Source organism: Jatropha curcas, chromosome 5, assembly GCF_041381405.1.
Source record: "Jatropha curcas cultivar XTBG-Jc1 chromosome 5, XTBG_Jcur_1.0, whole genome shotgun sequence".
Classification (NCBI taxonomy): domain Eukaryota; kingdom Viridiplantae; phylum Streptophyta; class Magnoliopsida; order Malpighiales; family Euphorbiaceae; genus Jatropha; species Jatropha curcas.
Window position 1 is genome coordinate 22,791,640 of NC_143155.1, and position 16,613 is coordinate 22,808,252.

At 30.7% G+C, this 16,613-nt stretch overlaps 2 protein-coding genes and 1 pseudogene across 2 annotated transcripts; 1 reads left to right on the forward strand and 2 right to left on the reverse strand.

Moving 5' to 3' along the window:
• Positions 1-607: 607 nt before the first annotated feature.
• LOC105630549 (DEAD-box ATP-dependent RNA helicase 35 pseudogene) lies at positions 608-2,129 on the forward strand (annotated as a pseudogene).
• A 5,674-nt stretch (positions 2,130-7,803) lies between these two features.
• Positions 7,804-8,560, reverse strand: LOC105630548 (uncharacterized). Its single transcript, XM_012212393.4, has one exon. The coding sequence runs from the start codon at positions 8,465-8,467 to the stop codon at positions 7,886-7,888; it is 582 nt and encodes a 193-aa protein (XP_012067783.1). The 5' UTR covers positions 8,468-8,560; the 3' UTR covers positions 7,804-7,885.
• Positions 8,561-9,196: 636 nt separating this feature from the next.
• On the reverse strand, positions 9,197-14,741 carry LOC105630547 (putative inactive purple acid phosphatase 1). The gene is made up of 12 exons (XM_012212392.4): positions 14,244-14,741; positions 14,071-14,162; positions 13,764-13,830; positions 13,284-13,406; positions 12,454-12,546; positions 12,056-12,185; positions 11,808-11,889; positions 11,193-11,325; positions 10,729-10,934; positions 10,517-10,642; positions 9,778-10,087; positions 9,197-9,592 (listed from the first exon to the last, which is right to left on the reverse strand). The coding sequence occupies exons 1-12, from the start codon at positions 14,412-14,414 to the stop codon at positions 9,287-9,289; spliced, it is 1,839 nt and encodes a 612-aa protein (XP_012067782.1). The 5' UTR covers positions 14,415-14,741; the 3' UTR covers positions 9,197-9,286.
• Between the last annotated feature and the right edge of the window lie 1,872 nt (positions 14,742-16,613).

Genomic DNA, 16,613 nt, shown 5'->3' on the forward strand with positions numbered 1-16,613 from the left:
GCTGCAGCTTTTAAATTGCATATAATATTTGTGTTACAGAAAAACTTTGAAAAGGGCAATTTTGGCAGCATGAGTACGTCATTTTTGGAATTTCCAGCCACTTAAATTCTTATTTATCCAAAAAAATAAAAAATACACTACTTGGAATCTCAGTACCCATCAATATACCAACAAAAAAAAATGTGGATTAAAATATTTGATGCCCATTTACAGTTTTTTTTCCCTCCATGCAGAGTTTTTGTTAGCTTGGCAAATTCCTTGGAAAGAAGCACAATTATATTTGGGATTGATCTGGTCTATGGATGTATCCCTCAAACAAAATAATGAAAATAATTTTTTTTATTGAAATGAGTGTATTTTTAATAATTTATCAAAAAAATAAAGTGGAAATAATTTTTAAAAAATTATATTTGATTGGTTTCATCCATAGATCACATATAAGTATAATCCATTAGGAGACTATTATGAACTAAATTGTCCTAATGATATTAGGATTACGAATAAAATTAAAAATTTTTAGTACTAAATTACCCTTTCCCAAAAATTTTCTAGGACTAAATTATCTCTTTTAAAATTATTCTCTCTTATGTTCTTATGGTTTAACTTATTTGCCTTTTTATTTTCTTTCACGTGTTATTTTAAGAGTGATATTTCACATGTTATTCTACATGAAGACATGGGATTTCCTCAACCTATTCTAAATGTCTTGAAGGCCAAAGGAATTTCGCAGCCTACTCCTATTCAAACACAATGCCTTCCTGTGATCTTATCAGGAAGTGATATGATCGGTGTTTCCTCTACTGGTTCAGGTAAAACTCTTGCTTTTGTGTTTCCTTTGATTATGATTGCTTTGCAAGAAGAGATTATGATGCCAATTCTGTCCGGAGAAGGACCTTTTGGCTTGATAATCTCTCCTTCCAGGGAACTGGCGGTGCACACTCATCAACTCATTGCACAATTTTTAGCTAGTATGGGAGATGATTTTCCTTATCCAGAGTTGAGATCGATGCTTTGCATCGGTGGAGTAAATATGAAAGCTCAATTAGAGATTATGAAAATGGGTGTGCATATCGTAGTTGCAACCCCTGGAAGGTTGAAGGACATCTTGGGGAAGAGGAAAATGAATTTAGATCAATGTAGGTATCTGACCTTAGATGAGGGAGATAGATTATTAGGTTTAGGGTTTGGAGATGATATAAGGAAAATAATTAGCTATTTCAAGGGTCAAAGACAAACTCTTGTGTTTTATGCTACTATGCCTGCAGAAATTCAAAACTTTGCTATGACTGGTTTAGTCAAGCCTGTCCTAGTTAATGTAGGAATTAGAGCAGGATCTGCAAATTTAAATGTTTTGAGAGTCAAGTCCGTGGAGGAGAATAAAAAGAACGAGTATCTTTTTAGTTACTTGCAGAAAACACCATCGGCCGTCTTAATATTTTGTAGAAACAAAACTTCTGTGGATGACATTCATTTGCAACTTCTCCAAAAGGGAATTGATGCTGCTGCTATTCACGGATACATGGACCAGGAGGAGCGAGAGTATGCAATTTTGTCTTTCGGAGCTGGCAAGAAAGAAGTATTAGTAGCCACTGATGTTGCTTCAAAAGGATTAGATTTTCCTGATATATAACATGTAATCAACTATCACATGCCGCCACAAATTGAAGACTATGTTCATAGGATTGGTCGAACGGGGAGAAGCGGCAAGAGAGGTACAGCAACCACTTCCATAAACAAAAGCGACAGAATTAGCAAGAGTGAGATAGCAACACTTGTTGATTTCACCTCCTGGAAGAAGCAAAGCAGAGAATTCCATCCTTTTTGACTAAATTAAATAATCCGAAGGGAAGTTCAAATGCAGACGATGAGTTCAAGGGATGTACTTATTGTGGTGGGCCTGGACATTGCGTCAGCAACTTCTCCAAGTTGGATTATCAGAAAACTCAGCAATTTGCAGACTACATCAGGACTTATTACACCTGTAGCCAATATTATAAGGAAGAAATCTGAATTACTATGTAATCTGTTCTGTTTTGCTTTACATTCTTAAATTTCTGTTATTGTTGAAATGCAGATTTTTCTGCATTATGCATATATACCAGTTCCACCTTTCATTAGTGTTTTTTAAATGAATATGTGCTCTAAACTTTCAGTTGCCAATAAGCTGCATAGATAAATGAAAGCTGTTTCCTGTAATTAGTTTCTTTCCAAATTAATTAGTTACCTTTCAATTGCCAGGAACTATCTACATGTACTTTGTTGTCATTTTTCAGTTCTTTGCATTCACTGGTTGATGAACCTCCATTGTGCAAGGAACGATATACATAGAGACACCTATATTAATGAATATTCAATCTCTCTTTTCTTATAACTCTCAAAGCTTTTTCATTTTTCCTGTGTTTGGAATATGATTGTTACTTATTCAACTTTCACAGAAGTGAATCCCAGTCACTTAGACCCATGTTCAAGCTCCAAAATACCGATGGGGAAGCCAGTCCATGTATAAGCATGTGCAACGTGTGGTTTTGTGCAACTGGAGCGTATGGACTTCAATAAAGCAGAACATCTTGTTGAATGGGGTCCAAAAGGAGGTGTTCTTAAACGTTCCCCAGATAGAACACTGACTTCTATAACGTGTGCAGGTGATTGCTTTTCCTTTTATCAAATTGTTACATGGTTTATTAGGACTTGGCTGAAAGTTGCTTGAACTCATTGCACTTCCTGTAGTCTGTAGAGTACGTCAACTTGAAACCTCACATATTGGAAATGCTACATACATTGTCCCTTTGTCGTAAGAAGTGCAAATAAGAAAAATTTGAAAGAAAACTTGCCACTTCAATTCATTAGATTAAAATTGTCTACTATGTTGTTCCCCAAATTTGTTTAATTTAGAAATTAAATTAGCTTATATGTGTCATTTTTTAAATCGTATATACGAAAATATTTAAATACGGTGCCGACACAACTTGAATTGATTGTTGGGATTAATAAGAAGAGGAAAAATGATAAAATGTTAAAATGACCTGACATCAACTTTCTCCTTTTTAAAGTAGCACTCCATAGCTTTGTTGGCGAACAAAATCGGGAACAAAGAGACCGAAAGTTCTGCATTTCGTTAACAATGAAACGACATTATATAAAAGACTTACAGTTCACCTAATTCCCTTATATAAGGTAAATTTCTAAACTTATGGAATAATAATAATCTCCTAAAAGGTAAAGTATCAAGATTATACAATAGGAAAATATTTACAGAAGGAAAAGAAAAAGGAAAACAAAATCATGAGAATCATAGCTACAGAACTGTGAAAACCTTTCAATAATTGGTAACAAATATTTTCTTTCGTTTTTTTTTTTTTTTTAAATTTCCAAGTACGGTTATATTTATGTCTATTTTTCAAATAAGAACTAAAAATATATTAAATTATTATTGAATTGTAAGAAAATGATTAAACAACTTTAATTTCTTAAAACATAAGGATAATTAACTAACTTTTAATTAATCTCAATTAATCGAGACAAAATTTAGTGGATATATCAAGACAAAAGTAGAGTTGAAAAAAAAAATAATACTATCTAAATTTTTTAAAAATGTCATCTAAATGGAACCATGAAAAAAGAGCCAAAACTATCAAATTTAATAGAAGTAGTATCAATTAAATTTGGAAGAAAAATAAATTATCAATTTTGAGTTATCAATATTTTTTATTTAACTATTAGATTAATTATATTGAAGTGTCCCAACCAGTTTCAACCAACCAGTACATTGATTAAGACTCTGTTAGATTTTAAAATATTTTAAAATTCCAATAGTATTCCATATAGATTTTTTTGGAGTTTATTAAAATCCTATGATATTCAATTCAGACTTTTATAAAATTCATAAAAATCTGATGATATTCAATTATGACTTTTTAAAAGTCCATATAAATTTGATGGTATTCAAAAAAATTTTAATTGTATTTAATTTTAAAACTTCCACAATACAATATGACATAATTTAAAAATTTTAATTAGTGTAAATTGTATTAAATTTTTCACTTTATGTAACACCCTCTGCCCAGCCCCGAGAGATCCGACGGCGGATGCCACGTTCAGTGCCGGAGGCACCGTCTTCACCAATTATCTAAATTCTCCAAAAATATTCATTACTTATTTTCTACTCATAAAAATCATGTATGCATACTCCAAAAATATTAAATAAAATATGACACATAGATAATAATTTTTCCGGACCAAAATAATACTTATTCCCGGACCGATGGTACTATTCACAGACCGGTAAAACTATTATTTTAGACACAGAAAAATCAGGGCATTACACTTTATTTAAAATTATAAATTGTATTTAATTTTTCACTTTATTAAGGATTTTTTAGTTATTTTATTTTTTAGCCAATAGATTTTAATTTAAATAGAAAATAAATATAATCAATAAAATTGAATTACATTTATTTGTTCAGCTAATAAAATTAAAACCGTTAAAAGTATTTTTGTCGACCTATAAATTTAATAGGGTTATTTTTGATAATCTCAATGTTCATTTTCACTTTTGTGTCTATTATAGATTTAATAATTTGTGTATATAATTGACAAGATTAAAATGATTTGATATAAAATGCAAATTACACTCGAAGTTTGGAATTTTTTTTCCAATTACCTTTATAATTTATGATAAAAATAATCTCAACTACATAAACTTCATTTTTAGATTTTGATTTTATATAAAATGAAATATTCTTTACATTCTTAGTATTTGATCACCATAAGTAATTGAAAACATTCTCGAATTACATTCTTATGAAAACATCATATCATGAAATTTTTATGGGAACTAGATTCACAAATTTTGTATTACAAGCAATTCATTGCATGTTGATTTTCGCCAGTCACTCATGGGATTAGTGCAGAGAGAGACAACTAAAATGGGAAGAAGAATGTCAGAAGATAGAAACATATTTTCATGCATCAACTCATGACAAAAACTTGTATAAAACGTAAGAATGCAAGCAAGTAATAACAAAATTTTTACATACATTGACTGGAGATCTATGACAAAATGAAACATTATTATATTATTTGAATCATCTAAAAAATTAAGAAGGTGAATGCAGGGTTTGAGTGTTCACAAAATCACAACCATAACATCTTCAACTGCCCATCATGCAGCATTAGAGAGCAAAATTACTAATGTTGAGGATTAATGCATTAAGTCATACAAGATATTCATTCCATTTATTCTAACATTTCAGAGGATTAGTCCTACATAAGATTGTTATTACTTATTAGTAGGACAACTGATTATATTCATCTTATTAATAACTTTTCACATTATCCAATTTTTCTTTCCATTTTCCCTTTGTCTGAATTCTTTAGATACATAAAATGTTACCCTCTATTGCAATAAAATTAAATATTAATATTACACATTGAATCAAATCTTTGATGAGTATTTCATGATATGATGTATTAATGTTTTATAACAAAAAATTGAAGGAACATGATAAGATATAACTGCTGCCATGTGATTATAATTTATAATATTCCTTTTGGCTCCTGTCAATATTAGGTCTATGAATAATTAATAACTTTTTTTTTAATCACATTGTTATAAAAACACCATGGTTAATGATTAATGATATACATGACTTTCTCTTATCATGAAATTCTTAAGGAAACTACTTCAAAAATTTTGTATTGCAAATTGATATTCACCATTTAAAGCTATTAATTTACTAATATATGCAATTTATAATAATTAATATAAAATTTTGAGATATTGGAGTAAAATTAATATGAGTCAAAGGGCTTTTAGGGTACGGAAAGATACTAAATCTTGAAGAGCAATCGCTTTGTGCCCTAGGCGCTACCATTTCAGATTTAACCATACTATTATAATCTTTTTGGTTGAAATGTTTCGTAGCTTGGTGGAAAGATTGTACCACTGTACCATAAGTATTTTCACATACTGTAAGAGCATTTTGCAGTGGATGGTGCAGATTGGTTGGTTAGGTCATGCAGTAGGAGTACACGACTAACAGATTGTTTGGATGGAGGATATTTGGTGGGTTTGGAAATTCAGATTGTTTGGATGGAGGATATTTGGTGGGTTTGGAAATTAAGGTAAGGTAAAGGGGGATCATTTCGTTGTTTAGGAAGAGAATTTGAATGAGAGGATGATTTTTTGAAAGTTATTTGATTACAAGAAGAATGGTCTTGCCTCCAAACCAATCAAAAATAAAAATCGAAGCTGTGATTCGTGGAACAAAATCAACAGAAATGCCTACCATGTAGTCTTACTTTGTAATACTTAAAACACTGCTTGAAAAGAAATCTCTCCCTCTTATATGCTTTACAACATTTTGGGGTCAGAATCATAAAATAAAGATAATTGATGGAAAAATTTATCAGGTGAAGAATCTATAAGTTTAAAATGGAGATTATAATTAAGGAATCCATATTAATAATTAAATATTTAATTGAACACTGTTTTTCATTTGAGAGTAATGACGAATGCACATAATCTCCAGTATAAAAAGCACTCAAAAGTACTTTTTTATACTTCAAAAATCCTTTTGAAATTGATATCTTTACTAGCGAAGCAATTATTAAAAACATATAATTTCATGAGTATAATTATTAATTAATTTTACTCTAATATCTCAAGTTTCTAATAACATCCTTATCAAAACACCACAATTAATGATTAATTATCTATATGACTTCTCTTATCATGAAATTCTTATGGAAATTAGATTCACAAATTATGTGTTACAATTAAAAGTGATTTGTTGCATGTTGATATTTATCATTTAAATATATGAAATGATTATCAATAAATTTACTAATATATACAATTTATCATTAATATAAAATTTTGAGATATTAGAGCAAAATTAATAATAATTGTTTTGCAAAAAATTTATAATAATTTCAAGATACATATATGGGATCTTTTGTTGGTTTTGACAATTTTTTAGCCTGAATTCTTGGCATTTTACAGAAATATTAAGCTTCAATGAGGTGTTATCATAGGTGAAACAGCAACAGTTCAGTTTTTTGCAAGTCGAAACCGATGAACAAATAGTTTCTCATGCTCTCCTTCAAACTAGTAGTAGTCAACGGTATTAGTTAATTTGATAATGGCATCATTCTATTCTTTGGATGAGAGACAAGCAAACAAAGTAGCCACACATTAGTTAATTTCAAAAGCTTATAATATTGTCTTACAACAAAAATTTCACCATAAATCCAAAATATGTAAATCAATGAATTATTTTTAGTTATAATAATATTAGAGTAACAAGGAATTAAGTTTAAATTTAACAAAGAAAAAATTTATATATGAATGAGAGCGAAGATTGTAAGCGAAAGTAACGCAAAATCACTGAAATTTATACATAATTAATAACAACAGAGACATTATTGATATACGAAGATTGTAAGTGAAAGTAACGCAAAATCATTGAAATTTATACAGAATTAATAGCAACAGAGACATTATTGATATAGCGATTGAAACAAATTTAAAGTAGAAGAGGGATGACGAGAATTTACAATATATTTAATGTAATCAACATCTTGCTATACAAAATTAATTTGTAAATTAAATATCAAACACTAAATTAAAACTAAATTTATTTCATTTCCTTGGAATCTGAAATTGTAATATGGTAGAACTGAAAAAAATAAATCTCGGTATTTTTTTTTTTCTGAGAATAATAGGGCATGAGGGAAATAGCAGACCAGTGGTTATCAGATGACCCAGGAGAACAAACAAATAACAACTGATATTATAATTAAACAAGCAAACAAATAAGATTAATCACTGAATTATGATCCTCATACAAGCAAAAATATAAGGTTATACAAGGAATTGGCCAAGCTAAGAAAAACTGAGATAAAAACTAATCATGTTCTGATTAGTATAAACGTCAAGCTGATGTCCTGTGACTATAGCCATGGCAATGATGATCCTCATTTCTCTATTCCTATCAGCCAAAGGGTTTTTACGGTATGGAGAGATACTAAATCTTGAAGAGCAATCGCTTTGCGCCCTAGGTGCTACCATTTCAGATTTAACCATACTACTATATTCTTTTTGTTCAAAATATTTCATAGCTTCATGGAAAGATTGCACCACTGTACTATAAGCATTTTTACATTCTATAAGAGCATTTCTCAATGGTTCAGAAGTTGCGCTCTCCAGAAGTTGCTGAACAAACGCATGTGTGTTTGTTGAATTGGTTATAGCTTGCTCTATTGTTATCTGGGTCAAACCCACATAGTCCGTTGTTGTGCTTTTCAAGTTTTCATTGAATGTTTGGTTGCAAAAGCCAAATTCCTCCATTTGGCGACAAACATAATTGATCTTCTCTTGGATTTCATTATCACTCATGGGATTAGTGAAGAGAGAGGCAACTAAAATGGGAAGAAGAAGAATGTTCAACCAAGGACTGGAACTCATTTTTGCCTAATGCTGATAAAAGGGAGAAAAGATCCAAGAAAGATCTGCGTAATTTGAGAGGATGAACAAATCAAGAACAATTAATGTTCAGTAAAAAATATCATAACCCTATTATATTGAAAAGGAAATACTTTTCAGTTCAAAGATAAATGGAAATACAATTATATATACTAATTTTCTTGTAAGATTTTGGCAGCCTAATGTATTTCATTCTGTATGTACATATATACATGTCAGGTTTGTTTTTATATTTTTGTAAGCTTTGCGTTAGAATGGAAAGGCTTACTCATCTTTCCCCAATTTGCATACCTTTCCTATTATGGCTCTAAATGATTAAATATTTCAAATGGCAAGTTAGATACGCTTGAGTTTAGTGGACAAAAGGGCAGCCATAGATTCCGAAATGAGAATACTAGTCTTGTACTAGAACGATATGGGAACACTCGTATGGAGATCATGTAAAACATCTTTAGGGTTAAAACGCACTTTGCCATCTAAATGCCAACTTGTTAAATCTCAATAATTTTTTCTTTTTAAATTCTTCTGTTAAATCTCAGCCAGTGATTTCCTGGACTTAAACAAAGAAAAAACGGAGGTATATGAAGTTATTTTTTAAAGTAAACGTCACATTTTGCATGAAAATTGTCTTTCAAGATTCAACTTATGCACAGGTTAGAAAGAAAAAGGAAGAAGAAATTAAAAAAAAAAAAAAAAAAAAAAAAAAAAAAAAAAAGAAAAAGAAGACGGTTACACTTCATAATACTTACAAATGCAAGTTCTTTTTTTATATATATACACACTTTTTAATATATGAACAAATCAATATGCTAGTGTTGTACTCGAGCAACTATCAACGGTGCAGGCCAATATATCCCTATAATCTCTGGATATCCTGAAAGAGTCATAAACTTTTCCATCTCTGCTCTTCTTGTACTCAAACAACAGGTTGGAATGGTCAAATGCAGTAAGTTTTACAAATCCATGATCATAGTCTTTATACAAACTCCATGCTGTTTGGAGTGTAGTATATGGTGAAAGAAATGCTCCTGCACCGCCAGCAACCACATGTATTGTCCCATTCAGGCTGCCCTTATAGTAATGCTTCTCTTTACTGGTGCATATATTCTGTGGAACAGAAAATTTGATATTCAATTATTAGTAAAACAATATCATAGAATTCACACCTTGTTTTCAGTTTGAAGATTCTTGGTAGCCAACAAAAATATCTCGATAATTTATTTTCTCAAACTAGTTCAAAATGGAGCAAAGAAGATGATGCATATGAAGCAGCATAAAGTTGCACAAAATACCTGATATATTGGGCATGTTCTTTCGTAGTTGTGCACATGACCATATATGGCAATATCAACCTTGTACTTCTGCCAGAGTTTTTGAAGGCTTTCTCTTCCCATCGGTTCCTCAAATGATCCTTCTACAGCATAAGTGATACAAGAAGAATAACCCAATACTCGATGTGCAAGAAAGATCAACCAGGGTTGCTTTTGTCTATCCACAGACGCTAGGCATTTCTCAATAAACTTGTACTGTTCTGTTCCTTCTCTCCAATCATGTTCTGTGTCAGCAATGCAGAATCGAAACATGCCATAGTCAGTAGAGTACCTGGTAAATGAGAACGATCATGCCCATAGTTAGTTCACAATGTGTCAAGGAACAAAAAGATGTACATTAAGATACATATATATGAAATGTGACTATTTCTGAAGAAAGATCTTTTTAATTAACACTTATCCAGGTTATACAATATTAGAAAACACTTTCTTCCCTTTTTTTTTTTTTTTTTTTTTTTTTTTCTATTTTGGTTTCGCATTAAGGCGTTATTATTAGCTAATTCTGCAAACTGGACTAAGTCTACCTCTCTAGTCCAGTAAAACGCAAACTATCCACACCAAGGACTGGGGATTGACAATGGAGGAAAAATACCACCTTTGTAGTCCAGCCTCAAGAATCAAATTAGGATCAAAATAATGGCAATACAAATGAAGCATGAACAACACAACAACATTACAAGGCTAAAACAAATTTTCTTACCAAAACTTTGCCCTGTTCTCTGCAGGGACATAGAACATGGTCTCAGCCAAAACACCACACTCTCCCCCAGAATCCATGTTCCCATAGAAGGATCCTGTCCCCGGCCAGTCTCGCTCATGGTTGCCACTGTGAGGACAGATTATCATCATTGTCAAATAAATTGAATTCATAAATGGGTACATGACTACACACTAATCAACTAAAAAACAAACCTGGCAATCATGTAAGGGATGGTTGATGCAATTGGCTCAATTTGTGCAGTAAACTGATCCCATTGTGATAAGTATCCATTTGCATAACATATATCTCCAATGTGGAATACTATATCAATGTTATTCAATTCTTCAATAAGCTGCTTAGTGGTGTTTAGAGAGCCAGGTTGAAAATCATTATATTCACTAGAATGATCAACTTCACCCTGCAAGGTTAGATAAAATAGTTCACAATATGATAATTGGACTGCAGCTCATTGTTTTTTAATTTAAATAAATAAAAAAAACTTTCCAATTAGGTATAGATTTATAGTAATGACAATATAACAGATCTAAAAGTAAATTACCTAAGCAAGCCATGAGATACTTTATAATTAAAGTTAACACACGTATCTCAGATTTTATTGAATTGCCTAATCAGCATAGCAAAAGAAAATGAGGAATATGTTAAAGAAAGTTCAAACCTTTCCCATGTCACCAAAAATGACTACACGTTGTAGAGAATTTTGTCCAGGATACGGAGATGCTTTAAACTGATATTCTGGACTCCAAACATAAGTACCATTGAACAATCTATGTCCCAACTTGTAGGAATACCTACATAATCAGCAAGAAGCATATCATATCCCAAGTCCCTTTAAAAATAAAAGCCTGAGTTGTACCTTATAAGATAATGTAGTCAAACTCAATTGGTGAAAAGGGTATAATAGTTTGAAAGAAATTTAGAAATTACAAAAAAATCAGTATGATTAGGTCATATGCCAAAATCTGATTTGTTCCGCGCCACAATTTTTGCAACTTCACGTGCAGCCTTCAGACACGGTATAAACATCTTCCACCATTTAATAATAATACATACAGGATAAATTAGTAAATCACATTTTAAACTTTCTTACCAAATGAAGAAAAATGATGAAGATCAAATATAAGCTGTTGAATTAGTCTATGCAGTTACAACAGAAAACACGATCTCTTCTAACATAGTAATTATTGTAGATTCCAGAAATGGTAAAATGATGATAATAAAAGATTTGACACGAGGAATCAAAGATCCTTTGCTAGAGTAAAACATAACATACATTTCATTGGGCCACAAATCCTTCAAAAAGCTAGTGTGTATATATCCAGGATCACGCCATCCCACAGTCCTCGCCGGTGCACCTGTCCATGGGCAGAATTGTTTTGAGATTTTAATAATCAGTTAATATGGGAAGTATGCTTTAGAACTATGAAAATTCAAAAAGTAGAAAACAAGATAATTTATGCTGCCGTTGAGCCTAACTGGAATATATGTATGGCAAGAGTAACATAAAAGACTCAAACTTACCGCACATGCTATTACGGTCAAAAGTCAGTGTTCCAGCTGGAGAACGGGTAGGATCACCTCCTTTAGAACCCCATTCAACAAAAGGTTCTGCTTCATTGATCCCATATCCACTTGTCCATGTCACAGTCATCTGAGCATCACAATGAAAGAATTATTTCATGTTGCAGAACAAAATGGCCAAAATAACACCATGAGTAACATTGGGAAAAAAAGATAAAAATGGAAAATCAAGACCAGGAAGCCTGATGCTGCTAACACAGAAACAAGCATATGTAGACAGGAAAATTGTCATGCAATGATGTCTGCTACGTTCATCTTCAATTCATGCAGGAAGGGAATTATTTCTCAATGCATAACATGAATAAGCTTTGAGAATTATCAGGGATAAAAGGAATTACTTCATTCCATGTTCTTCCTTGTGCTAAGCGTGGATAGACCGGTGCATTTGGATTTAAGAAAGCAACTGTATTTGACACCGCCACCAACTTCGGCTGTTATTCCAAGAAAAGAAAAGAACCAATGAAGAATTGCAATAATTTTTGCAGTTGACATAAGAACCATACTTCACACATGGAAACTTTCGTGTAAATCATTTTTTAGCACATATTTCTTTAATTATCTGAAGGGATGTAATAAATTAATTGCATTTTGTATAAAAAGAAATACTTTCTTATACATTTACTCTTAATTCTTAAGAAACTTATCTCAGAAAGTGGCTTGTGATACAATAATGGAAGAATGCAATTGATAATTTTGATTTCGGTAACAGCACTATGCAGCACTTACAAAGGCAGAGAAATTTCAATCAGCAAATTCTAAGAAATTAAAGAAACACATCAAGTGTGAGAGGACATGTACAATCTAATTTCTCCATCAACTATCTGATAGGAAGAAAATGTGGGAACTTTACTGATAAGAGGCAGTGGGCTTACGTAGAAAGAAATTGATAATGCACCATAATGGTTAGTTTCATATGAAGGTGCCGTAAAAGACATGGAATGGTTAAGAAGAGACAATAGAGCCAGGAATCACAACTAAGAATTTAACTAGATAGTGCAAAAACAAAACAACATTAACTGACTGGATGTAGAATTTCAATCTTTAAATTATCCAGTAACCAATTTAAAGACACTATTCATTTGTATTTACATTTCTTTAGCATTGAAAGATAATTTATCACAAAGAAAATAATTATAGGCAAAAGTTTTCACATAACTCAAGAGCATACACTTAAAAAACCACCGGTAAAGAGTGCAAAAGAGAAGTCCAATCTCTGGTTGATCAGTTGCAGCTTCAGTGACCCTTTTCCTGAATCTTGATACTTAGGACTAGAATAATTGGCATACTGAAACTGCAAAAGTTTAAGATAATTCTATCGTCAGTCATAAATATAATTGTAAAGAAAGGAAATGCAAGCCAATTAAGAAACAAAATTCATCGAGAAAAGGAGAAAAATCCTACGAGACTATGTGTACCATGTAAGTTGTGGGCTAATCCTATCAGAGTGAGGCATACCATTAAGTGTCAACTGAATTCTACATTTAATAATCACAAATCTGTGGTTTTTACCATTCAAGCGAATGTGAAAATTTTTAATTTTTTACTATAATTTAATGACATGTCTCACTATGATAAGATTAGTTTACAGCTTATATGGAAGACACAGTCCACCTAAAAATGTCACTTGAGAATAGGCAACAGAATGAACCTTTATAGGTGCAGAACATAATAGAGGAGGATACACTCTTGGATTTTCTGAGGGACAGGTAGAAGCACTGAATTTTCAAGTATGCTTATAGTTAGACAAACAGTACAATATCTAACAAAAAGAAAATCTTTGTAGAAAATTTGTAAATGGAATGGGAATGGATATATATACTGAAAAATTCAACTTATTAGAACACAAATATATCATAAATTAACACAAATATACTTAAAAAGGAATTCTATACGAAGAATTTCATTCCATTTCCAGTTTGGATAAACCAAACATGCCCTAAGAAATCAAATAATACCTGAAATTGGCAGGAGAAAATACTCCAATCCAATCATCGACTGATGGAATTGGATTACTGTACTCTACTGTCACCCACTCTAAGTTCTCTTCCTGGAAAAACAAACAACACTATTTAAATTCCATGAATTCAAATTTAATCTAAACAACACTAGTAAATACTAAATAGCTTACCTTTAGTCCAAGAACAGGAGGAAAGGCTTTAATATAAGCAAGATCAGTAAGAGCAAAACTTGTTTTGTGTATAGCAATTCTTGAAAAAGGATGGTCTCCATAAGCAGTTGTCTCTTGAAGTATTTCAAGTAGTATAATTGCAGAGAAAAAGGAGGACCTTAATCTTCCCATTCCCAACCTAGAAAAACTGAAACTCGCATATAAACAAATAAAACAAGACGAAGCTGTGTGATTAAATTTCCAAGACTAGAGGAGTTCTTGAATAACTGAAAAGGGTTAGAAATTACTGGAAGTTCTAAACTCCGTAAGATTAAAAAAAAAAAAAAAGGTAAGTTCAGTTCAGGAAGTTGAAGAAAGAACTGTGGAATATCCGAAAGGAAGATTCCATTATGATGTGATGTTTCAAGAATGTCACCAATCCATGTTTTATTAAGAAAAACACAACAATAGAGGCGAGAGGCTACATGAACCGGCATGTGTAATCCCAGCAAAGGTTTCTACAAAGGTTCCCCGGCTTCCGGAAATCAAATAAATATGTTCCAAAATTTATAGGCGATTACTGCTCTAATTAACTCCTTATTAATAATTTATTTTTTTTCAATTGACCTTAAATGTATTTTTTAAAATTAAAATAATCTTCTCCTAGCTTTTTTTTTTTTTTTTAGTGGAATCTTCTTCTACTAGCCTTAAACCAAGTAGTTGGTTTTTTTTTTGTGAAGATTTATTTTCATTGCATAATTTGATTTTATATGAATTATTAATTTAAAAGATGGTATCAAAATTTAAATCATATCAAAATATTTTTGATGGTTAGAAATTGGAATCATACTAAAATGTTTATGGAGGTTCAGCTCGATCTGAGGGGAAAACCCAATGATCAAAGAATAATTGGTAATTCTTGAAAATTTATGATTTAATTATTTGAGTTGATTCAAAAATTTCAAGATATACTAAAATGATACATATACTAAAATTAATATTTCTTTAATTTACTAAATATATATACAGCCAATCAAGTGTGATCTGATTAATCTTCTTATTTCTCTTAAAAGATATAGAAAGTGAGAGATTTCGAGTTCGAGTCCTTTCCACCACAAAGGTTATAGCTAATTTTGGTGAATATTATTTAAGGGGGAAAGCTACCCCTGCTGTGCTGCCCGGTTATTTCGGCGCATTAGGCTTCCCATGTATCAAAAAAAAAAAAATGACATATATACTAAAAAAATTTAAAACAAGAATAATCGTGATATTTGTAGTTTTAAAAAATAATAAATATTTTTTCCATATTTAGATACAATCAATAATTATTATTTTAATTTAATAATTTTTTAAAAAAAATTAATATTAAATTAAAAGTAATATAATCAATTCACTCGATAATTTATTATAAATTTCAAATGTTACAAAATATTAGAAATTGATTTATTATAAAGAAATGTGAAAATTTCAAATGTTACAAAATATTAGAAAGAGAGGTAATAAAAAGGATAAGTGAGTGATTCCCCGAGATTAAAAATCCCTGAAATTTCTCAGTTCTCCTATTGGATTTAAGACACCTAACGAAAATAATTAAATCAACGTATATATTATTCCGTGTTGGACTCAGTATCCTTGGCTTTCTATTCTCCATTTCTCACTCCCATAATAAAATATTATATCCACCCTCCATTCACAAATATCTGTCTTGTAAAATTTTTTAATTAATAATTTAAAAAATAATTAATTTTACTAAATTAATAAATTATACTCTTTCCTTCTTGTTAAAAATTAGTAAATAAATATAACATTTGTAATTTTTAAAATAATAAATTTTCTTTCCCTCTTTGCAAAAGACAAAGATTACTTGCTATAATTCTAAAAAATCTCTCGATTGTTGCAAATAAAAATGATAGTAAATACTAAATAATTTATCACAAAATTAGACAAATTAAATATTTTTCGTAAGAAACAAAAAAAAGTACACATGTGACACTCATTTGTGGGCAGAATCAATTTATTAACACATCAAAGCATAGCCTAGTAGTGAGTACATTAGGACCCAGCAATAGATACAGATTCGAATTCTCTTCCCCAATACTCACCAAAAAAAAAAAAAATCCAATTTATTAGTTTCATACGCATATTTTACTGTCATAAATTTAGGATCCTTTATTATAATGCACAAGGATGATTTCTAAGATATTGCTCCCACAATCATTTAAAAACAAAATCACTTGTTGGACCTTTTTCTTTGAAATTAGATATCAAATACATATCGCTCTTTCACAATAGAATCACAACTGGATAAAGATTTATACAATATATATATATATATATATATATATATATATATATTATAAGTTATTGATTAAATAAATTATATAAATATAA

Coding starts and splice junctions, on each gene's coding strand:
- LOC105630548 (XM_012212393.4), bottom strand. CDS start 8,467: ATGAGTTCCAGTCCTTGGTTGAACATTCTTCTTCTTCCCATTTTAGTT.
- LOC105630547 (XM_012212392.4), bottom strand. CDS start 14,414: ATGGGAAGATTAAGGTCCTCCTTTTTCTCTGCAATTATACTACTTGAA. Junction 13,831..14,070: donor TTTTCTCCTGCCAATTTCAG/GTATTATTTGAT, acceptor TTGAAAATTCAG/TGCTTCTACCTGTCCCTCAG. Junction 10,935..11,192: donor TTTTTGGTGACATGGGAAAG/GTTTGAACTTTC, acceptor CTAACCTTGCAG/GGTGAAGTTGATCATTCTAG.